The sequence below is a fragment of the Sus scrofa genome, chromosome 6 (assembly GCF_000003025.6).
Source record: "Sus scrofa isolate TJ Tabasco breed Duroc chromosome 6, Sscrofa11.1, whole genome shotgun sequence".
Classification (NCBI taxonomy): Eukaryota; Metazoa; Chordata; class Mammalia; order Artiodactyla; family Suidae; genus Sus; species Sus scrofa.
The window spans coordinates 63320836-63342310 of record NC_010448.4 but is presented as its reverse complement, the minus strand read 5'-3'; the positions used below and the strand labels follow the sequence as shown (position 1 = coordinate 63342310).

General features: G+C 63.3%; 3 protein-coding genes across 17 annotated transcripts; 1 reads left to right on the top strand and 2 right to left on the bottom strand.

Moving 5' to 3' along the window:
* PERM1 (PPARGC1 and ESRR induced regulator, muscle 1) lies at positions 564-6195 on the top strand. 3 transcript variants are annotated; one of them, XM_021095160.1, is made up of 4 exons: positions 564-718; positions 1500-4171; positions 4704-4829; positions 5097-5384. In XM_021095160.1, the coding sequence occupies exons 2-4, from the start codon at positions 1822-1824 to the stop codon at positions 5198-5200; spliced, it is 2580 nt and encodes an 859-aa protein (XP_020950819.1). In that variant the 5' UTR covers positions 564-718; positions 1500-1821; the 3' UTR covers positions 5201-5384. The 3 variants fall into 3 exon arrangements, with proteins under 3 accessions (XP_020950819.1, XP_020950820.1, XP_005653389.2); XM_021095161.1 differs by lacking the exon at positions 564-718 and having other exon boundaries at positions 781-3057; positions 3136-4171; positions 5097-6195; XM_005653332.3 differs by lacking the exon at positions 564-718 and having other exon boundaries at positions 781-4171; positions 5097-6195.
* Positions 6171-14257, bottom strand: PLEKHN1 (pleckstrin homology domain containing N1). Of its 2 annotated transcripts, XM_021095176.1 has the most exons (18): positions 14066-14099; positions 13667-13721; positions 13425-13519; positions 13232-13331; positions 10622-10768; positions 10449-10529; positions 10275-10347; positions 9862-9989; positions 9657-9788; positions 9473-9553; positions 8723-8798; positions 8456-8604; positions 8169-8318; positions 7858-7998; positions 7558-7689; positions 7177-7386; positions 6882-6930; positions 6171-6799 (listed from the first exon to the last, which is right to left on the bottom strand). In XM_021095176.1, exons 3-18 carry the CDS (start codon positions 13505-13507, stop codon positions 6684-6686), a joined length of 1848 nt encoding a protein of 615 aa, XP_020950835.1. In that variant the 5' UTR covers positions 13508-13519; positions 13667-13721; positions 14066-14099; the 3' UTR covers positions 6171-6683. The 2 variants fall into 2 exon arrangements, with proteins under 2 accessions (XP_020950835.1, XP_020950834.1); XM_021095175.1 differs by having other exon boundaries at positions 13425-13721; positions 14066-14257.
* KLHL17 (kelch like family member 17) lies at positions 14218-21413 on the bottom strand. 12 transcript variants are annotated; one of them, XM_021095169.1, is made up of 12 exons: positions 19901-20108; positions 18829-19088; positions 18620-18741; positions 18263-18484; positions 17703-17819; positions 17300-17513; positions 16903-17047; positions 16651-16818; positions 16157-16245; positions 16005-16078; positions 15637-15818; positions 14218-15281 (listed from the first exon to the last, which is right to left on the bottom strand). In XM_021095169.1, the coding sequence occupies exons 1-12, from the start codon at positions 20008-20010 to the stop codon at positions 15053-15055; spliced, it is 1932 nt and encodes a 643-aa protein (XP_020950828.1). In that variant the 5' UTR covers positions 20011-20108; the 3' UTR covers positions 14218-15052. The 12 variants fall into 12 exon arrangements, 11 of the variants coding, with proteins under 11 accessions (XP_020950828.1, XP_020950823.1, XP_020950827.1 ...); XM_021095164.1 differs by lacking the exon at positions 18829-19088 and adding an exon at positions 20482-21413 and having other exon boundaries at positions 14391-15281; positions 16157-16329; positions 18263-18741; positions 19901-20195; XM_021095168.1 differs by lacking the exon at positions 18829-19088 and adding an exon at positions 20482-21413 and having other exon boundaries at positions 14391-15281; positions 18263-18741; positions 19901-20195.

Genomic DNA, 21475 nt, shown 5'->3' with positions numbered 1-21475 from the left:
TCCTGCTGGGCCTGATCGTGGAGCCTTGTTGGGAGACAGGCTGGCAGGAGTGACTAGCTCTCCCTTTGCCCTCCCCAGCCCTCTCCAGAGGCCAGCACCCATGGGTGCCCTCTGCAGAGAACCCTAAGGCCCTCATCTGTCTCCCAAGCCCCACCAGCAGGGCAGGGGCCAGACCAGGGAGGTACAAGCCCTGACCAGGCCAGCAGTGGCCTTGTCCCGATGACCTCGGAACATTCCAGGACTGGTCTTTTCCCAGCTCATCGCTCTGTTGTTCCCTCTGTTCCCCCCAGGTGTCAGGGTAAAGTCCTAAGATAGTCTTGGGGGCTGCTAGCAGGGGAGCTGGCATGAGAAGTGGGGGTCTGAGTTTTCACAGTGGGCGGGACCACTTTAAGAGGGAAGGGCAGGCTGTGGCCAAGATGGACTTAAGAGTGGCCTTCAGCTTGGGAAGGGGAGGTCCCTGCCGTCCTGACTGTGGTCAGCGCTCTCTGACTGGCATCTGTCCTGACCAGGAAGGTGTCCCTCATGTAGCTGGAAGCCCCTCAAATGCCATCTATTTGTGGCCTGGACCCTGATGCCTGGCAGCAGACATGTGACCGTGGGGCTGGGGTATTTTTGGCAATGGGGGTGGGGCCTGGATGGCGAGCCCAGCACCATGCCTTTCTGGAACAGGCTGCTCGGATGCCCAGCTCCACTGCCCCAGCTGGCTGTGGAGTCCCAGGTACGGTACTGTCAGCAGCCCCATTCCCACCCTAAGGGGTCCCTAAGGGGATAGCCCCTACAGAACCCCGGACAGAGAGGAGAACCAAGTACAGCGGGTCAGGAAGCCACTGTGCCCTGGACTCAAGGCATCTCTGCCTCAGGACTGGCCCAGCCAGAGCGACCTCCCACCCCCCTGGGTCCAGTGGCAGCTGACCAAATGCCAAAGGCAGCCCCTCCTAGGGAGCTGAAACGTTAGGGGCTCTCAGACAGCTAGGGTTGTCTCGGTTCACTGAGACGGGTGAAAGGGGGCTTCGCCAGCTGTGCAGGTCTGGGTCAGGGCCTAGAGCCTGAGGATGGGCCCTAGGGGGGCTTGTTTCTGTTCTGGGACCTCCTGCCCAGGGAGGGGCAGAGCCAGGCTCTCCCTGATGACCCCTGAGTGGGCTCTGGCCAGCGGTGGCATGACCTTGGTAAGCTCAGAGGAAGCCCAGCAGCCTTTCTCAGCCAAGGGTGCCGGAAGGTCATGGCCAAAGGCTGGTGAACTGTTGGACACCGTGGCCCCTCCCCCCATGGCCAGCAGCCACCTGGGGCATGTCGGGACAGTCCAGGGCTGACCGTCACCCAGGTGAACTGAACCCTGGTGGGTGGTCCTTAACTGGGCTTGGCTCTATAAAGTCAGCCTTGCTACCAGCAACTCAGGAGGAAAGCTGCAGGCTGGCCCGGCTGAGCAGAAAATGCACAAAGCTGTGGGGGAAGCTCCTCCTGGGGATGAAAACTCAAACAAGATGAACCCTATTTTTCAGTGAACTTCACTCACCCGAAAGCAGGACTGTAGCAACATGTCATTGTGACGTTATCGTTCGCGGTCACTCTGGGAACAGGGCAAGTGGCAGCTGCGGATATTCCAACTCCAGGAAGCAACCAGGTTTGAGGGCAGCACAGCGTCTCTCTGGACACCCCATTTGTTCTGCTCTCTTTGAGGACAGAGATGGAGTGCTGGCCCCTGAGCCAGGGAGGGGGAGCCCAACCCAGGGGGCAGGTGGGGTGGTGGCAGTGGTTGCTGGCCGGGGCCCTGGGCCTGTGAAGACCCTACCCCTGTGGCCCATGTGCCTCTGTTGACCCGTGATGGAAAACTTCCAGTACAGTGTCCAGCTGAGTGACCAGGACTGGGCTGAATTTTCGGCCACTGCTGAAGAGTGTGGCCTCCTGCAGGCTGCCCTGGCCTCTGGGGATGAGCTCTTGTCCAGTGACACTGACCAAAGGGACAATAGTCCTCCAGGGCCCCCTCCTCTTCTTGAGGGGCAGTTGGCTCCCGGGGGGAGTTGCCAGCCTGGCTTTGAGGAGGAGGGCAAGGCAGCCACTTGGCAGCTGGTCAGCAGGTCTTGGCGCGAGCCTGTCCTGGCCCTGGAGGCTGGTCAGCAGACGCCTAGCACGTCCGCACGGTCAGATGCTCGGCTGTCCCTCAGCTCTGGGGCTGCCCTTTCTGTCCGGAGCTCGTCCCTCCCAGGGCCAGCGTCTTCCGGAGACGAGATGCAGAGGCTTCTGCAGGGGTCAGCCCCCCAGGGCCCTGCCCCTAGTCCCACTGGTGAGCCTCCTCAGAGCCCCGAGTCCCCTAGCCGCAGCGCTGCCCCCCAGAGGCCCCCTGGCAGCCCTGGAGCCCCACCACGCAGCCCCAGCCGAAAGAAGAGGCGCGCTGCAGGCACCAAGGCAGGTGGGCGCTCGGGTGCTCCAGGCTCTCTCACCCAGCTGGGTTCCGAGGTGCTCACTGAGGCCAGGCCTGAGGAGGGCCTCAGCCTGGCTGGGTCCAGGGGGAGGGCTCTCCCAGCTGGGGTGGCAAAGCAGATGGCAGGAGCCAGGCAGAACGAACTGGGGCCAGAGTCGGCAGGAGCCCCTGAGCGGGTGACCAGGCAAGGGCCAGGTGTGGCTCTGTCTATATCTGTCCCTACCACTGAGCAAGGTACAGATCTACTCAGAATGATGCCCATGGCTGAGCCTGTGTCCATGCTGGACCTGGAGGCGCCTCGAGATGTCTCAATGGCCAAGTCAAGGATGCCTCGATCAACACCTACCTCCAAGCCTTCAGCTGAGGTTGCTCAGTCTACATCCGCCTCCAAGCCTCCAGCCGAGGTGCCTCAGTCTACACCCGCCTCCAAGCCTCCGCCCAAGGTGCCTCAGTCTACACCCGCCTCCAAGCCTCCAGCCGAGGTGCCTCAGTCTACACCCGCCTCCAAGCCTCCAGCCGAGGTGCCTCAGGCTACACCCGCCTCCAAGCCTCCGCCCAAGGTGCCTCAGTCTACACCCGCCTCCAAGCCTCCAGCCGAGGTGCCTCAGTCTACACCCGCCTCCAAGCCTCCGCCCGAGGTGCCTCAGTCTACACCCACCTCCAAGCCTCCGCCCGAGGTGCCTCAGTCTACACCCGCCTCCAAGCCTCCGCCCGAGGTGCCTCAGTCTACACCCGCCTCCAAGCCTCAATTGGATGTGGACTTGCTTATGCTGGGCCCAGTGGTCAAGCCAGAGGTGGATTCATCTACAGCTGCCTCAAAGGCCACCCCGTGTAGGGCTCTGCCTCACTTTGCTCCAGAGACCAGGTCTGAAGGGGGTGTGTCTACATCTCCTGTTCCCCAGGATTGGCCTGATGAGGTGGAGGCGGAGGCTGCCCCACTGGCCCAGCTGGGTCTGAGCCCTGTTCCACCTCCAGGGGTGCATGGAGAGAAGCCCAGAGGGGAACCCTCAGAAGGAGCTCCTGGATACCACACTGGGGAGCCCCTACTAGGCCCCACCCAAGCTTCCAAGAAGAAGAAAGTGAGATTCTCCATGGCTGAGCCTGGCCCGGAGAAGCCAGGGACAGGAGCAGCCACAGGCCCGCCCCCCACAACCACCACCCCCAGGATGGCAGCTGGGGGCCGCAGGGGGTCCGGGGCCTGGGACGCTGTGGCAGTTGGGCCCCGGACCCCTCAGCCTCGGATCCTGAAGCACCTGCCTCCCCCTGCCCCCTCTGCCTCAGGGGGGCCTGCGCCCAAGAGCTGCTTTGCGGTGACCCTTCCAGAAGCCTATGAGTTCTTCTTTTGTGACACCATCGAGGAGGAGGAGGAGGAGGAGGACGAGGATGCTAAGGAAGAAGCGGAGGCCCGCCAGGCTCTGGCTGAAGTCCGGTGGCCGGAGGTGTGCGAGTTCTTCTTCCAGGACTGCCAAGGCCAGAGGGTGGGGCGCCAGAAGGGCCGCTCCCCAGCCCCGCCCCCACAAGCCAAGCCTGAACCTGTCTCTCCTGGAGACCCCATGCCCATCTCTATCCCGGAGGCCTACGAGCACTTCCTTGGGGAGGACAGGTCAGGGGGTGTGCTGGAGCAGACGGCCCTTCTCCAGGTGCAGGCCATGGAGCCCCCCAGCTCAGTCCTCTGGGGAGTGGGGACTGGCACCCCACCAGAGCCTAGCCCAGCCACAGCAGAGCAGCTCAACCTGGCCATCAGGCAAGCAGGTGTGTGTGCAGCAGGAACCCCGTGGCCTGTCCAGGACTCAGGGACACGCTGTCCGGGGAGCTCAGCCAAGAGGGCCGTGGGGGAGGGGCAGGCCAGGTCCCTGGGTTGCGAGCTGGTGGGGCCCATGGGAATCATCTGGGCAAGAAGGACCAGCTCCTGGCCATCCGGACACAGGTCAGGTGGGGCAGCCCAGGCCAGGCAGGGGTTTGGCTCCACCCTGACCGTCACTCTGTGTTTAGGCCCAAACAACAGCAGTTTCTGCCTCCAGCCAAGCGGGGCCGGTGCTGGGGCAGTGCCAGGTCAGGCACTCAGTACACTTCATCTCACATTTCCTCCGGAAGGTGTTTTATGAACAAGGAAATGGGGCCCTAGACGTACTCACCACGTCGGCCTGACTCAACTATGCCACACGCTAGCCTGTGTCTTGGGATGGAGGTATCACGGGGAGGATATGACTCAGGGCAGACGTGTCCCGGGGCAGGCAAGTCCAAGTGGGGCAGCAGGAGCTCAGGACCTGCTTCTCTTTCCTAGGGGAACCCCGGGGTCCCCTCACCTCGTTTACCTTCAGCCAGAACGACATGTGCCTGGTGTTTGTAGCCTTTGCCACCTGGGCTGTGAGAACATCAGACCTACATGCCCCAGATGCCTGGAAAACAGGTTTGTGGGCTGGAGGGGTGGGGGTGGGGGGCTGGTGTTCGGGAGTCAAATGCAGGGACAGGGATGGCCCGTCCCAGCTGCTGGGCCAGCAGGGATGAGTGATACAGGGGGAGGCACAGCTTCCTTCCGTGACTGTTCTCCTGCGCTGCTGGCCCACCCTCGCCCCACCCGCCTCCTCTTAGGCTTTGAGGGCCAGGCTGTATGGACAGAGGTGGTGACTAGGCCGAATGGAGCTGGCACTCAGGAGGCCTTGTGCTTTTCTTGCAGTTTTGCTGGCCAACATCGGCACCATCTCTGCCATCCGATACTTCCGCCGGCAGGTGAGGCGGGGGCGCGGCAGCCCCAGCCCCAGCCGCAGCCCCAGCCCCTAGGACCCAGGCTTGGCCCAGGAAGACGCACGACAAGGGAATGCTCACAGGTGCTCAGGGCCCTCAGGCCTTGCCCTTTGACCCTTGTGTTCTTCAGTATCTAGGAAGGAGCCAGCGTCCTCAGTCCAGGCTCCCTTGGACTCCACTCGAGGGTCCAGCCGGTGGTGGTGGCCGAGGCTATGCTCCACACCTGGGAGTGAAGAGATTCTGGAAGGCTGGGTGGGTGGGGGCCAAGCAGGGAGCTGGTTACTGAGGTGGCCAGATCAGCAACTAAAAACATAGGGGCGTCCAGTGAAATTTGAATCTCAGACACACAGGATTTGAGATGTACTTATGCCAAGAAATTAGTTGTGGTTTATCTGAAACCAAAGTTAACTGGCACCCTAGTCCTATCTGGTTATCTTGTTGGGGGGAGGGGCACGACAGGGCCTGGGAAATTAGATGACTTCAGAGCAGCAGCAAGGCCCCAGCTGGAGGTCTGAGCAGGGGGCAAAGGTAGGGAGGCTGGGTGGCCTTGAGACTAGGAGGCCATGTCCCAGGGACTCTGCCCTGTTTGTAAGTGGGCTGGGCCAGTGGAGGCCTCTGAGGCTGCCTTGACCCTTGAACCCCAGGGGTGTACAGTCAAGCCTCCTTGGTTCCTGCCCAAGATGGTGAGCAGGTACCTAAGGTGCCCTGTGGGGTGGGGGTCTGTAGGGCAGAGCCTGGAGTCCTTCCTCCAGGGAACCCTTGAGCAAGTGCTGAGGCAGAAGACAATGGCATCGGGGGAGGGACTGGACAACCTGGGATTGTCCCAAGTCTGAGAGGAGCTGGAGATGGGACAGGAAAGTGGGTGGTGTGCTGGTGGTGGTAGAGCACGGGGGTCTGCCAGGCTGGGTGCTAGGTGGGCATCCAGCCCCGAAGCAGCATGGCGTACAGGGTCCCCAGGACGCAGGAGACTCCTGGCTGCTGAGGACAGAACACGTGGACACATGGCGCCAATAAAATCTCTTTCTTTCTTGTTTGGTCTCTTGTCAGTTTCTCCCGGTGAACCCATTCCACTCCCACGCTCCCAGAGAACCTTCCTCCCTCTGCCCTCCTAGTCTCAGACCTTGCTGGCCCTCGTGCCCTCTGACCTCCCATACGCGGACCCTCTCTAAGCTGACTTTCCTGGTTCTCTGACCGCTACACCTGTGCCATCCTCCCTCTCCCAGGTGAAAGCCCCTAACCCAAGTCCCCTCACTCTTTCCTCCCCAGGGAGGCAGGCCGAGGACGGCACCCTGGGCATCCAGTCACCTTGGCCAAGGCGTCCTGAGGATGGGGCCCTCCTGGCTCCTCCAGGGCTCAGGGAAGCTCAGGGTTCTGGAGACTCCCTCCACCCTGCTGGGGCCAGATCCTGGCTCAATACTGGATGCCTGAGCCTCACAAAGAAAGAGCCAGGCCCTGCTGCAGACCCTCCTCCAAAGTCAATGCTGATAAGCGGTCCTGAGAAGCAGCCACCCGAGGGCCATCAGATCCACTGGACGAGCCCCTCATCAGCCTCAGGTGCTCCTCGAGGCCACCACTGGTGAGAAGGTGACAGGGCCTTGTCCTGGATGCTGTCGTAGCTCCTGAAGGGGTGGCCATCTGGTGGGGAGGGCAGAGATGCATGTGCCTGCAGGGAGCAACACCCAGAGCTCTCCCCGGAGGAGGCGGGGCCCTCACTTACCTGGGGGCGGTGGCAGGGGCGGGGGGGACGCTTCCCTGGCGGGGGAGACCTGAGGACCCCAAGCACAAGTCTCAGAGATGGGCCCTGGGAAAAGGGGCTTGAAGACCAGCCCACCTTCTCCCCTTGGCCTTCCTCCTCCCCAGTGCCCCCATCTTGCGACTGCGCATAGGTCTCTGCCCACCTGCTCTCCCCGTTTCCATCTTTCCTGCTCCCTCAGGGTCCCAGGAGGCTCCATGCTCCGTCCTCTCCCAACAGGACCCCTTGCCTGGGGCGGGGCGGACTGGCTGCTACTCACATGCTGAGGGGAGCCTGGGAGCCGGGGCCCCCGGTCCTTGATGGAGCCACGATGCCGCTGAGAGGCTCGGGACTGCAGGGCTCCCTTCTCGGAGAGCGAGTGGGGGCTGGAGAATCCAGAGCTGGGGTCCGAGACAGGTACCGACCCCGGGCCGGCGGGGAATGGGCCCGAGGGCTCAGGTCCGAGTGAGCTCTGCACTGCGCTGAGGAACTGCCAGTGACCAAGACCTCAGGCTAGGACCTCCAAGCAGCTGAGGGACCCCTGCCCCAGAAACCCCTTAGCCTCTCACAACAGCCTGGGCAGACCTCAGGCTTCAGGCACCCTCCTAACCTCCGGCTGTGGGCACTTCCAGCTCTTTCTGTCACCCAGCAGGGGACTGACCTTGTCCAGGCCCCGGACATCTGCGATCCTGTGGTGGGAAGTGGCAGGTGGTGTGTAGGGATCAGCGTAGAGTGGGGAGTGTGGTGTCTCCAGAGAGTGGCCCGGGGCCTCAAGGCTGTCCTCCAGGCTTAGCTGCAGGCAAGAGACAGATGCGACAGGTTTCCTGGAACTGGAAGTGGCCTAGCCCTCCCTGCTCCATGCTGTAGGCCTCTGGGTAGCTCCGGGACCGAGACAGGCCAGGAAGGTGACGGGCAGGAGGGAGAGGCAGGCCCAGAGCCAGGGTCATTGTGCTGGGCCCACCTTGGTCAGGTCCAGGCGCAGTGGGGTGACTGGGCTGGGCCCCTCGCCCCTCGCCTTGCTCCTGGGTGATCGGCTGCTGCCGCCCCGTCTCAGCTTTGCCCTGTGTCCACTGACACTGGTGCCGTCAGGGTTGGCTTGCTCCTGCGGGGACCAAGAAATTTCCAAAAGTTTCCCTGGGGCCCTCTCCCACGTAGCCCTCTGAGGTTACACAGAGCCCCTGCAGTCCAAGTGCCCTCCCCTGAGGAGGTAGGATCCTAGTTGGGTTGGGCTCCCCCTCTCCCTCCACGGCCCACTCCCCTCCAGACACTCACCAGTGCAAGCTGGGCAGGGCAGTCTGTGGTAGAGGGCACCAAGGACTCAGGGAGGGAGTGGCTGGTGCAGGTGGAGGCGGGCGCCAGGCACCCTGAGTCCCAGCTGGTCCGTCCATCCGAGGAGAGCGAGCCTTGGCCACCACCCACAATCTGGGCAGTCGGTGGTGGGTGAGGGTGAGCCGACAGCACCTCTCCCCACGTACCCATGCCCAGACCCATCCTCCTGTTTCTACCACTGCCCGGGACCCCAGCTGTGGGGCAGCATCCCGCTGCTGCCAACCCCTCACCTGTGTGGGCGCCCGAAGCCCAGGGAAGCTCTCAGGGCCGGGCAGCAGGGAGGCCCCATCCTTGTGGCAGACAGTCTGCAGGCAGAGCAGCCAACGGCCATAGTCCTCGTAGCTGGCACACACCACACGGATGGTATTGATGAGACGGCCTGGCACACGGAGGCCGTGAGGGGGCCTGGTAGGCAGGGTGCCCCCCTCAAAGCCCCGGTGCAGAGGTGGCCACCCAGCAGGCTCACACCCTTCCTCCCAGGCCTGGCCTCCGCCCACCTTCGATCAGGAACGAGCGGATCTGTTTCTCCCTCTCCTCCAGGTTGATGTGGATGGCGCTGAGTGGAAGCTCCCCCTGCGGGGCGTCAAGGGAGGATGGGGCCTTAGGAGAAGCCAGCCAGGCCTCTGCCTGGGCCCCGCAGAGCTGCATGGGCAGCCAGGTAGTGCGCGAGGCAGGGCCAAGGCAGACACTCCCCATCTGTCCTGGGCATCCCTTCTCCCCCGTCTCTGGGGAAGACTTTGTCAGCCAACGGCCAACACAGACGGATGCTTATGGGGACTGGTCTCCTGGGTCACCTGCTAAGATGGGGGTGAGTGGGAAGGGATCACGAGGAAGCCCCCCATGTGTGTGTTTCTCAGTGACTGAAGGCCGTGATCAAACCCAGAGTGGAAGGTATCGTGCTGCATGTGGCAGACGATTCAGGCTCTAAGAGTGCCCACGCATGCCCTCAGGCACCCGGAAGATGTCTACTCAGGGCCACAGGAGCCCTCATGCCACCCGCCCCAGGGGATGGGCCTGCTGGTGGCCGAGGACCCTCTAGGATGCTATGGGGGGCCAAGGCGGGGGCCCCTCCTTGCCCACTTCAGGTTGAGACCAGACTGACCAGGGCAGTGAGCTGGGTGGGTGGGGCCTGTACTGTCTGTCCCAACAGGCCCCGAAATACAGGTTCCTCCTGCGCTGCTGCCCCCTCCCACCCCCCACGCACAGGGCTCCTCCCTGGGGCGGATCCACTGCGCTGAGGGACCCACCTTAAAGCAAAGCCCATCTGCTTCCTCAGAGAAAATGGCCAGGGAAGTCGGGTACAGGACCAGGAGCCGGTCCCACTGCTCCTGTGAGGGGGGTCAAAGGGCAGAACAGGGTCTCCCAGGCATACGTCCAGGGCCTGGACCTGCCCCCACCTCCTCCCTCCTCTGTGCCCTCCCCCCCACGCACCTGTGAGGGCAGATGCTGCAGCTTGACCCTCGAGGCACAGATGGCACTGCCCACCACTTGGCACCCAGATGCCGTCCGCAGCTGGGTCAGCCTGCGCTGCAGCACCCAGGGGAGCTCGTCCTCGGGGGGGCCCTGGTAGAAGGGGGTCAGGGGCAGGTGGAGGAGGCTGGGGATGGGAAAGGGTTGCAGGATTTCCAGCACTGACCTGCGGGGGCACTTGGTGGCGGCGTGGCAGCCCCCCCACGAGGGCTATCTGCTTCTCCAGGTGGTAGAGCCAGCGGCCCAGCTCGGTCTGGCTGGGGCAGAACACGAGAAGAGGGGTGGGCAGCGGGCCTGTTGGGGAGGGGCAGACAGGGATGGGCCTGCAGCCCACAGGAAAGGACTCTCAAGGGTTGGGAGGAGCCACTGACCACCACACGCACAGCTCTGGAGGTCCCAACCCGCTGCCCTCCACCCCAGCCTGGCAAGTGCACGTGTGCCCATCGGAGGAAAAGCCAGGGCCCCTCAATGTGCTCAGAGCTCCGCCAAGGTCCTGGGGCCTGCTCAGCAGCAGTCTTAGGGCCCTCGTCCTTCTGGCAGCTGGGTAGGCACGGGCAGCACACCGGGCCCCCCGCACACCTGTGATCTGGAAGGCATGTTCTCGGGACCCCTCCAGTGGGCAGACACTCAGCTCCATCAGTGGTAACAGCCCCTGCCGAGCACAGCGGGAGGGAAGTCCTAGGACTGGGCCACCCGCCCCAGCAGCTGCTGGCTCCCCTCGCCCAGCTCCTCCCACTGCCCATTTCCCCTCACCTGGAAAGTGAGCCCTTCAGAACCATGGGCCTGGAAATAGAGGTGGGAGGGGAACAGCTCCAGGTAGCAGTCACTGATGTCCTGCGGGAAAGCAGGGCCAGGGTCTGAGGGCTGGGGGTGGGGGGGCAGCGTGGTCCCCAAGAACGCCCCTCCCAGCTCGGCCTGGCCCCCACCTGGCTGTGCTGGAAGCGCAGCTGGACCTTGGCGTAGTGGATGACTTTGCCCAGGTTCCGCACGGGTGCCCTCCGCCGGCCCGCCTTGAACACACTCAGAAAAGGCTGCTCCAGGTCTTGGGGCTGACTCTCCAGACCGGGGAGGTTCTAGGGTGGGGGCAGAGCTCAGGGGAGGGGGCCTGACCTGGGGCCAGCAGCCCCGGCCCACAGTCACACCACATATAGATTAAGGACGCACACGCAGTGTACGCACTGCACGCACTCGTAGCCCCTTCACGCGAAAACATGCAGAAGGCACATGTACACGTGTGCGCGCGCACACACGGCCTCCCTGCTGGTCACAGAATTCCGTGGTCTAGTGGTGGAGTCAGTGAGGTTTCGATACAATGCAGATCCAACCCTTAGCATCACTATTTCCTAAGCTGTGTTCCCTTATTTTCGTTGTTCAGCCTCCTAAGGCTTGTTGGTCAAAGGGGTTTTCAGGTGCCTTGGGGAGACAATGCTTGAAGCCCTCCCACACCTCCAGCGCTGGCAAAGCTTTAAAAATCGTTGCTACCAAAAAGTGGGGGGCTGATTTATAGTACTTGCCAATTTCCATGGTGTAAGTACTCCCATCACAGCCCATTTCAAACTACCAGCACACCACCGCAGGCTCCCGATCACCCTCTCAGCACAGCGCAAAGTCCTGGCAATGGCCAAGGGGTCCTCTTACCTCCCATTGGGCAAACGCCCATCTCAGGGCCTCTGCCCTTGCTGTCCCCTCTGCCTGGACCACTCAGCCAAGTTCAGGGCATGGCTCAGACTCACCTTCTCTGTGAGGTCCTTCTGGGTACACTGCTAACCTCCCAGCCTGCACTGACCCCTGCCCACCCTTCCTCTTTTATGTTTCTCGGTAGTGCCAGCCACCTCTGACTTCCTCTGTCTTTTACTCATTCATCATCTGGCTCTGTCATGGGGTGGGAACAACATGAGAACGGGGCCTGTGTCGCTTTCGCCCCCTGCTCATTCCCCAGGGCCGAGGACAGGCCTGGAGTGTGCAGGCAGCTTCAACTCCTGTCTCCTGAAGGGAGCGAGGGTCAGTGCCCACCTACAGCTGACCCTGGTGCACAGAGAATCCTCGCTAAACAGAGGCTTGATGGTCAGAAGGGGAGTCAGACAGGGACAGGTGCCAAAATGGAGCTGGAGGGGCTGAGGTCTGGGGCTCAGGGTAAGCTGGGGCCGCTGTGCCCTGGCCAAGCTGAGCCATCCCTTGGACAAGCCCAGGAATGTAAACAGATAGTCTCACAGCTTTCTGGCCTCCCTGCTCTGGGTGGGGCCTCCTGTACCCACACCCAGTGTGGGGAATGATGCTGGGATGGGACCCATGAAAAATAGGCCATGGAGCAGGAAGGGCCACACACCTGGCCCTGTGGTCTGGGCTCAGCCTTGGGCCCATGGCAGGGCGGGTTCGCGTGTGAGCACAGAACCCACCACAGGCAGGCCACAGCAGAGGGGGCTCTTCCCCCAGCCCCGCTCCCGAGCTTCGGCAGTCCCCTCTCTAGCCACCATGTCCTGGCAAGGAGGACCACGAGGACCATGTGATGTGTCCTGGGCCTGGAGAGAAGGAGCTGAGGTCTGAGAGGCAAGCATGCAGAGGGACGCTGGCTGGGCCCTGACAGAAGTGCCCTGTCCACTTCCCTGAGGCAGCTCAGGTTCTGAAGCTGGCACTTGGCCGCAGGAAGCCCTGGGGACCTGAGGGAACAGGAGAGGGACAGGCCTGGGCTTCCCAGCCTGGCAGGAACACACATGAGGGTGGCTTGGAAGCCCATACCAGCTGCCATGAGGTCCAAGGAGTGCAGGACCGTGTCCTTGGCACAGTCACAAACGCTGTTCCTGGGGTCATAAGCTGGGGGTCACTTCCCTCACATCCTGGGGCCTCTGTGCACAGCAGAGCTATGTCCCGGCCCTCGCCAGCCATGCTGGGTTGAAGGGCGGGGGGTGGGGGACTGGCAGTTTAGCATTCAGCTCAGAGGTGGCCCAATTTTGTGTCCTTGGGTGGCAGAGGGGTTGCTGTCAGATGAGGCAGTGGTGGACACTGAGGAGACACCCCCTTGGAGAAACTGGGGCTGAGAGCAGGCGAGAGGCTGGCTCCCTCTTCACCTGAAGCCCCTTGCGCTCTCAGACGGCCAAAGGGGAGTGGCGCTCACAGCCACATCACCGACCTGACACCCCTGCCCACGGCGCAGCAGCAGACACACGAGCTTGTCCAGCTCGAATGTGCCCGGACACGCTGTCCCGCACCAGGCCCCGGGGCGGGGGACAGACACCAGGGCCCACAGGCAGGGCTCTGCACGTGGCTGGTGCGGAGGCCCCGCCCTGCCCGCCCTTGCCGGCCGCTCACCCCACTGACTCAGTGCTGGGTCTCAGTTTCGCTCTCTGCTCAGACTTTCGGCCGATGAGCTCCCCAGGGCGGGGCTGGGCCTACTTCCTCACTGTGCTCTGGATTGACCTCTCCAGGGTGACAGGGGAGACCCTGTGCTGAGCGGAGACGGGGCGCACACACACATGCAGTCACACAGAGACCATCACCGCCATGGCCCTTCCAGCCGGGGCCCGCGGCTGGCCGCTCACCGTCCCAGGGAAGTAGTGGAAGATCTTGTCAGCAGTGGTGTCCCCGTCGGAACTGGCCTCGGTGCCAAAGAGGCCAGTCAACTTCCGTGCTCCATCCTCTCTGAGGACAAGGGAAGGGGGGAGCTCACAGCCTGGCCCCCCAGGTAGGTAGAGGGAGACCCTGTGACTGAGGCTGTGCCCTGCCCCCTCTCACCTGTTTCCCTTGAGTGAGGGCTTTCTGGAAAAGGAGGCCCGGAGCCTCCTCGGGGCCTGAGGGACGCAGTGGCTGTTCCCCATGGGTGGCGGCAGCTGGCCCCAGGAGAGCAGGTAGACAGGTCTGGGTCCCTCTGCCGGGAGCCTCCTGCCCCACCTCCTGGGGCGGGGCTCTGGGCCGGCTCGCCCTGTACTCAGGGGCTGGGGAGGGCGGAGCTTTGCCAGGAGAGACCCGGTCCCTACCTGAGTCTGAGCCTTTCAGATCTCTGCCCCCGGTTCTCCACACATGCCAGCCAACCTGGGGGGTGGGGAGGAAAGGCGTCCCCCCTCTCAGCCCAGTGAAGAGCCCCTGATCTACAGAAGGTGGCTCCAAGGCGTAGCCTGTGACTACATCAGGCTGGGGATGCCTGGGGCTGGAGCTCCATAAGCCCAGGGAGCCCCTTCTAGACACCCCCCTCCCCCCCCCCCCCCCCGGGCCCTGTCAGCACACATCCTGCTTCCACCTAAATGCATCTCTGAGTCACCAGGGACTGTTAAGGGGGACGCGTGCCTGCTCTAAGCTGCTGAAGCAGAAATCTGCAACCAAGGAAGGAAGCCAGGACCCTCCCACAATCTCCACTCCTGCCTCAGTCCACCCCTCACCTCAGGTCAAGTTCAGGGTCCTGGAGGCTTAGCAAGAATCCAGGAAGAAAGCCACAACTGTCCCACGTGTGCCTGGGGCTGCCATAGTGAGGTTGGGGGGATGCCTTGCAGAGCCGGGCGGAGAGGCCATTGGGAGCCTCTCAGGATCAGGCTGACAGCCATGCTCATGGCTGGGCGCTTTGCTCATGACACCACAGCCCTGCCCTTGGATGTGACCGTGCTGCCTCAAAGCCCCCAGACGCCAACACGTCACCTCAGCCCAGCTGCACAGGCCCTCCCAGTCACCCCAGACAGGACCCTGAAAGGCAGAGATTGGACACTCAGCCACAGGCCCACAGAGCCCAGGAAACACGTTTATTGTTCAAGTGGCTCATATTGCTGTGTGGGGTCTGCAGTGGTCTGTGCCCAGCTCAGTGCAGGATCCAGAAAAGACACCACAGCCAAGGGAAGGAAGCCCAATTTGTGCTCTCCCCAAGAGCGTGCCTGGCTAGGTGAGGCAAGGGTGGTGTGCAAAGCGCAGGCTCGGGGGTCTGCACCTGTTCAGAAAGCCCCCCCTTCCCCCCCGCCCTCCAGCCCCAGTAACCACTCTCGGCATCACCTGTCAGTCCCTTCAGGTCTGCAGAGTCCACGTTGGTCCCTCCCCCATGGGCAATGCCAGTGGCCATCCCCTCGTCCCCCAGCATGGTGGGAGGATGCTGAGGAGGGCAGCCTGGTCCCAGAGACAGGACACTTCAACAGTAAATGTGTAAACTGGTAGTTGCAGCCCCGACAATCAATAAATAAACGAATAAATGGCACACACACACACAAGCACTGAGGAAGGAACACAGAAACGGGCCGGCTGGACACATGGAGACTGGACAGCGCCGGATGCCCCTGGTAGGGGCCGAGCCCCGCCCCACGCATGGCGGAGGGAGGCGCTGGGCCCTGGGGGGCTTAAGGCACGTGGGAGGCCACAGGTCGGCCTCTGTGCAGCCGCGCCACGGGTCAGAGGCTGGTGGACGACACAGACAGCGTGGGCGAAGAGGGTGGCGGGAAGTTGAGCAGCTCCAGCACCGCCACGCCCACGCTGCTGCGCCGCGTGAACATACAGGACGCGGCCACCCACTTGTTGGTCCTTGGGTTGTACTTCTCGATGGAGTTGAGGCTGGAACTGCCATCGTTACCCCCCACGGCAAACAGCCATCCATCCATGGCCACTAGGTCGTGTGTGCTCCTAGGGGCAGGGTGGATGGGGAGGGGTAGGGGGTGAGGCTGGGGTGAGGGAGGGGGCAGGACCAGGGTCTCAGGGCTGCGGCCACAGGAGAAGCTTCGGGGGCGGGGCTCTGACCGGGAGGGGGTGGGGCCGATGGGAGGGACAGGCAGGGCTTGGGGGGAGGCCTTGGCGTCGTGGGGGCAGGGCCATAGGAGCGGCCTGGGAGCTAAGCTGCGGTGGAGGGGGAAAAGGCGAGGAGAATGCCCCGAGGGCAGGGCCCGGGAGGGGGAGACCTGGGGGGAGGGACAGTGTGCAGGGGTCAGGCCCTGGGACACATCTGCCACTGTGGGGGGCGACTGGAGTGGGGCCTCTGCACCTTCGGATGTTCATGGGCGCCACACTCTCCCAGGCGCCTGCCTTGGGGCTGTATCTCTCCACGGAGTTGAGGCAGCTGGTACCATCGTTGCCGCCGGCCACGTAGAGGGCCCCCTCCAGCACCGCCACGCCCGCAGAGCTGCGCCGGCTCAGCATGGAGGCCGCGGGCGTCCACGAGTTAACCTGCATCAGAGGGAGGGCTGGGGGCAGACCCACCACTAGCAGCCCCCCACCTAGCGTGCAGACCTCTACCCCGTGGCCAGGTGTTTGTGGGACAGGATGGATACAGATGATGGGTGGGGGCGGCCAGGAGAGTGGTGACCTCGCACAGCTCCACAGAAGGGGGATGTGGCTGGGGACATTTCGCACCTGGGGCTCATACTTCTCCACGGTGGCCAGGTGCGACGAGCTGTCATAACCGCCCACCGCATACAGATTTCCATCTGCAGGGAGCCAACACACCCATGGTGTATCTGCGTGCGGGGTCCGTGGGACGGGCGCTACACGGAGCAGTCACCCACCGAGCATGGCCACGCGCACGTATCGCCTCCGGGTGCTCATGGCGGCGATGGACGTCCATGTTCCCGTCAAGGGGTCGTAGCGCTCAGCACTGTAGACGTCAGGACCCCGCTGACCTTGAGCAGCGGTAGCAAAGCTGTCCTGGCCCCAGGACCTGCTCTCTCCTGAGGCATGACTAAAATGCCATGCTTGGCAGTCACGGAGAATGACCCGAGTCCCCTGGGAGCAGGAAGCAGGGCCTGCTGGGTGGGCACTGGTGATGGGCTACCTGGACGATGCTGGGTGTCTACCCGAGCCCAGCCCCTGGCCTGGGGGAAAGGACCCCAGAGGGGAAAGAAAGGGCTGCTGCTGGCCCAGATGGAGAGGCTTTGGGGACCCTGGTGGCCTGGCCCAGGCAGGTCCTGGCTTCCCTCAGGGAGGACCTCTGCAGTCCCAATGCAGCCACACCTGCTGAGCTACCCCCCAAAGGCCACCCAGCCCTGACCCCAGTCACTACCTGTTGAGGCAAGAGGCCCCATCGTAGCCACCAGCTGCATACAGGAGCCCGTGCAGGGTAGCCACACCCAAGCAGCTGCGCCTCGTGCCCATGGACACCTCGGGCTGCCAGGTGTTGGTCACAGGGTCGTAGGACTCTACGGTGGCCAGGTCTGAAGTCCCATCATAACTAGAGGAGGGGTCCGCTGCTGGTCAGGGCTGGCCCAGTGGATACACACCAAGCCCCTGATCCAAGACCAGCCTCCACTCTTACCCGCCCACGGCGTACAGCCGGTTCCCAACTGCTGCCACACCCACCCGGGCCCGGCGCGTGGACATGGAGGCCACCACATGCCAGCGGTCAGTGCGTGTGTCGTATGCTTCACAGTCTCCGTGGATGGCAAACAGGCTTCCACCACCTAGCGAGAGGGAAGTGATGAGCCTGGACGAGGGCCCAGGGGGCTCTAGCATAGCGCAAGGGTGAGGGCGTGGGGACTCCAAGGGCAAGTGGGGACAGGGATTGGCGAGCAGGTCACACCGTGACGGATGGAAGAGCAGGTGGGGGGTGAGTATTGGATGGACCTGGCACAGAGTGGGGTGGGCTTGTGTTGGGCCGTGGGTAGAGGACATGGGGCAGGGATTAGGGTACCAGAGAGGACCAGCGAGCGTACCCACAGCGAAGAGCACAGGACCAGCACCCTCACAGCGGCGGGGCCGGGTGCGGCTGGTGCCCAGGACGCCCCTCTGCTCGGGCAGCAGGTGGAACTTGAGGGCCTCGATGAGCAGGTCCTTGCAGTCCGGGTGGTGCCTCACCAGACTCTCGGCATCCACGTGACCCAGCAGGAAGTCCCGGCTCAGCAGGGGCAGGCGTACACACTTCATCAGCTGGGGAGTGGACGCTAGAGTCAGGTGGCAGAGGCCCGAGCCCCAAGACCCCCTCAGACACCTGGACCTCCTCAAGACACATGTCGGTATCACCCTCTCTGGACACAGAAGAGCCCAGGCACACCTGGGTCCTCAACCACAGTATCCCCTCTGGAGCACTATCAGGGAGACCCCAGGGCCTGGCCTCACCCGAGGGACGTGCTGCCTCCGGGCATCCACGTCGTGCTTGACCCAGCTCAGGACAGCACGGTAGACGTCCTCCTCTGAAGGCACGTTCAGGCTGTCGCTAGAGACCAGTTCCAGCACCTGGGGGTGGGGACCCTCAGACCTGAGATCTGGGGTCTTGGGGGCCCATGGATCCCTGAAGGTGCCTGGGAGGGAGAGTCCAACAGGGGCCCAGTGTTCCTATGAGGAGGGGCCAAGCAGGGTCAGGAGCCACAGATCCTGTTTCTGGGGGCCTAGTTCCAGGGCAGTCCGGAGGGACTGGGGGTTGTAGGCAGGAATGTGATCTGGACAGGATGGAGTCAGGGATCAAAGGTGGGAGCTTGGGAAGGGTTAGAAAGTGGGGAGCGTGCGCACGAGACGGGTGGTGGGGCTGGCACGTGGGCCAGAGGGTGGGGATAAAGGTTGAAGGGCAAAGGACCAGGTCTTAAGGGCCCAGGGGGCCAGGGCTGTTTCTGGGGTCCAGGGATTGGTTCAGGGTTGGGGTCCAAGTCAGGGTCCAGGCTGTGCCCCAGCTGGCACATTACCTGCTTCAGCGGCAACAGCATGAACTCCTCGGTCTTGGCCACGTCCACGAAGTGTTGCAGCACGTACCTGTGTGCCGCCTTGAGCAGGTCGCTGCACGAGTGTGTGTCGGCGAAGCCCCGGATGCCCAGACAATTGGAGGGGTCGAGCTGACTCAACAGGAACTTGCAGCAGGCGTCACGGACGCCATTCAGCTGCAGGAGACTGGCAGCCGGGAGCAGAGTCTGTGCAACAAAGCAGGAGAGAGGACCGGGGAGCAAGGACAGAGAAACTGGACGTGAGGCACTGAAGGGGTGGGAGTGGCACAGGAGATGCAGCAGGGTGGAGGTACAGGGATGAGGAGAGTGAGGCAGCCTCACCTGCACGTTGCCTTCACCCACCACAATCTCGGCCGTGTACGCAAACTGCACCAGCTGGTCCAAGGCCTGAGGGTCAATGTCGTGCAGGGTCACGTGCGTCTGACGGCTCTCACTCATCTCATCTGTGGGGACAGCAGGTCAGGATGGTCCCCACTCTGGAAGAGGTGCAGAGTCCCCCACATGCCCAGACCTGATGAAGCGGTACTTGCTTGTGAACATGGCGTGAAAGTAGGGGCTGCAGGAGGCCAGCACCACCTTGTGTGCCCGGATCTCCTTGGCGGCCACGTGCAGGACGATGTCACACAGGAGGCCGCGCTGCCGCATGCGGCTCATGGCCACGAAGGCATCATGGTAGTGCCGCTTGGAGTTGTGGGATACAGTGTGGCCCTCACGGCTCAGCAGCTGCATCGCACCCTCCATGGGGGCCGTGGGGCGGGCCTGCCGGGGACGGGCACGCTCTGCCTCGGGGCTGCAGATGGGCAGTGCCAGGTCAGGGTGCACTCTGCAGGGAGCTGCTCACCCTCCCCTGAGACCTTGGGTAGGGCTAGGGCACCCAGGAGGCCACTCTCCCCCCAGCAGCCCATACCAGGCTTCCATCAAGGACCAGCACCCTCAGGGCCGCCCCTGCTCTCCAGGCTCCACCCCATTCTGCTCTCTCATGTCCAGAGAGCCTTCTCGGAAGTCCAACCAGACTCTGTTCCAATCTGCTCCCAGCTTGAGGTGGGACCCCACTCCAGAAGTCAATAGTTAAACGTTGTACAGCTTCCTCCGCCACCACCCCTGCTCAGGTACCACACTTCCCTCTGCCCAGGAGCCCTCCCCCCACCCCGTCTCCCTAGGCCCTCCTTAGGGTAGGCTCTCTGTCCATCGCTGGCCACACTTCCCGTGCCCCCATTGGAGTCCGATGTCCTCGGCACGGGCTGGGCATACAGGACCCGCACGGGGTGAAACTGGTCCATACTGTCGAGTGTCTCTGAAGCGACTCCTACATCAACCAGCAGGTGTGACCTCTCTGGACTCCCACCCCCAGCATGCAGACAGGCCGCCCCAGCCTTTAAGCGGCGCAGCCAGATTCAAGGGCAGCAGGCGGGGACAGAGCAGCCACCTCGGGACACCCTGCCCCGCCCCAGCTGTGTGTGCCGATAACGGACGGGGGCTGGACCCTCCGCGGCCCGGCAGAGCCCGCAGGATGCAAAGCGCCAGGGTCGGCGCGCCCCTCCCTTCCTCCTCCTCCTCCTCGGCTCGGGCCAGTCACGGTCCTAAGCCCCCCGGCCCACTCACGCTGGCAGCTGCGGTGGCGGTGGCGGCGGCGGCGCCTCGGGCGCGGGCCCCGGACTGCTGTGCTCCGGACTTTGTGTCCTGCCAGCCGGGCGCTCGCTACGCGGCTGCATGGGTTCGGCCGCCGGCCCGCCGCGGATCCGCGGAGGACGCACGGAGGAGCGAATGTCGGGCGGCCGGAGGGCTGCTCGGCGGTGGCGGCCGGCTTCGCGTCCCTGGCTCCCGCCGCTTGCCCGCAGCCGCTGTTTCTCGGCGCCGCCCGCCCCGCCTCCTGCGCTCCCCCGCGGCTTCCCGGACACTGCATAGCGCAAGAATTCTCTCAGGTTTCCGTGCCCCGTCCGCCTCCTCCTCCAGGAAGCCCCCGGCGCCCCGCCCGCGTCCTATCTCCAAAAAGCCTCCCGGGTCTTCCGCCCGTCTCAACCCGTTGAAGAAGGCAGCCCCCTCACCCCGCCCCGCCCCGCACTCTCCTGGGCCCCGCATCTCTTAGACGCCGAATGGCTGGCTCCACGTGATGCCCCTGGGGCCTGAGCCAACCCGGGGCTGCATCTGCTCGCCTCTCTGTGACCCCACGCAGGCCTTTTTACCTGTCCGCCTTTGATCTGGACGCTGGCTGGGGAGCAGGATGGAAGTGGGACGCACGCCCTAGGGGCTGTGGGATTTCCTATCTTGGGATCTGACTGTCCCGGCTTGCATACTCCCTCCATTAGGCAGGTGGGGGGAGAAGAGGGCAAAGGCTGGCTTCCTCACCTCCTTCCTTCCCCATGGCAACCTTCCAGCTTCTGGGCCTTTGCACCTGCTGGCTGTTCCACAGACAAAGAGGAAAAGTAGCTGTCCCTACCCGGGCCGGTCTGGGGACTTAGGTAGGGGTGTTCCCAAGCGAATCTCCAGCGGAAGACTCGCTGGACTGAAGTATCAGGCACACTCTTTTAGGGAGATTTGGCTAAATTAGCTTCAACAACAGTGCTCGGATCTGTCTGCTCTCTTGCCCCCTCCTGCTCCCCCGGCGCAAGTGCTATGGGGCTGCTTAGGGAAATGGAAAAGGCTCTCACTGTTCTGACCCTCACCAGAATGTTATTTATCTTTAAGCAAACTGCCCATCGATAGCATCGCCATTTCTGTTTTCATTTGCTTTTCCTACTAGATTGTTCGCTTTAGATCATCGATTTGTAAGAGCTTTGTGTATAGGGTCCTCTCTGACGCATGTCTCCCACCACCATGCATTTTTTTCTGTGGAGCAATGACACCCTCACAGGCGCGGGTTCACGGAGCCCGCGGGGGCTGTGGGCAGGGCCGGGCGAGGGCCCGAGCCTTGCCTTCCCCTAGGTCGTTGTCGATATTGGTGCCTTTTTGGGAAAAGGTCTCAGATTTGTGAGCAGAAATCTGTGAGATTCCGCCCTACGCAGTCCTGCCGGGTGCTCGAGCTCTGCCGCCTGTCCTTCAGCGGAAGCGTTCGGGAGCCGCGACTGAACCCGGCCTGCGCCAGGAACGCGCATCCCGCGTGCCACCCTGGGAGCCCGGGCGCCGCCCGCTTCCCGAGAGGTGTGAACGCGCTCTCCCGCCTGGATGCTGCCGCAGCCG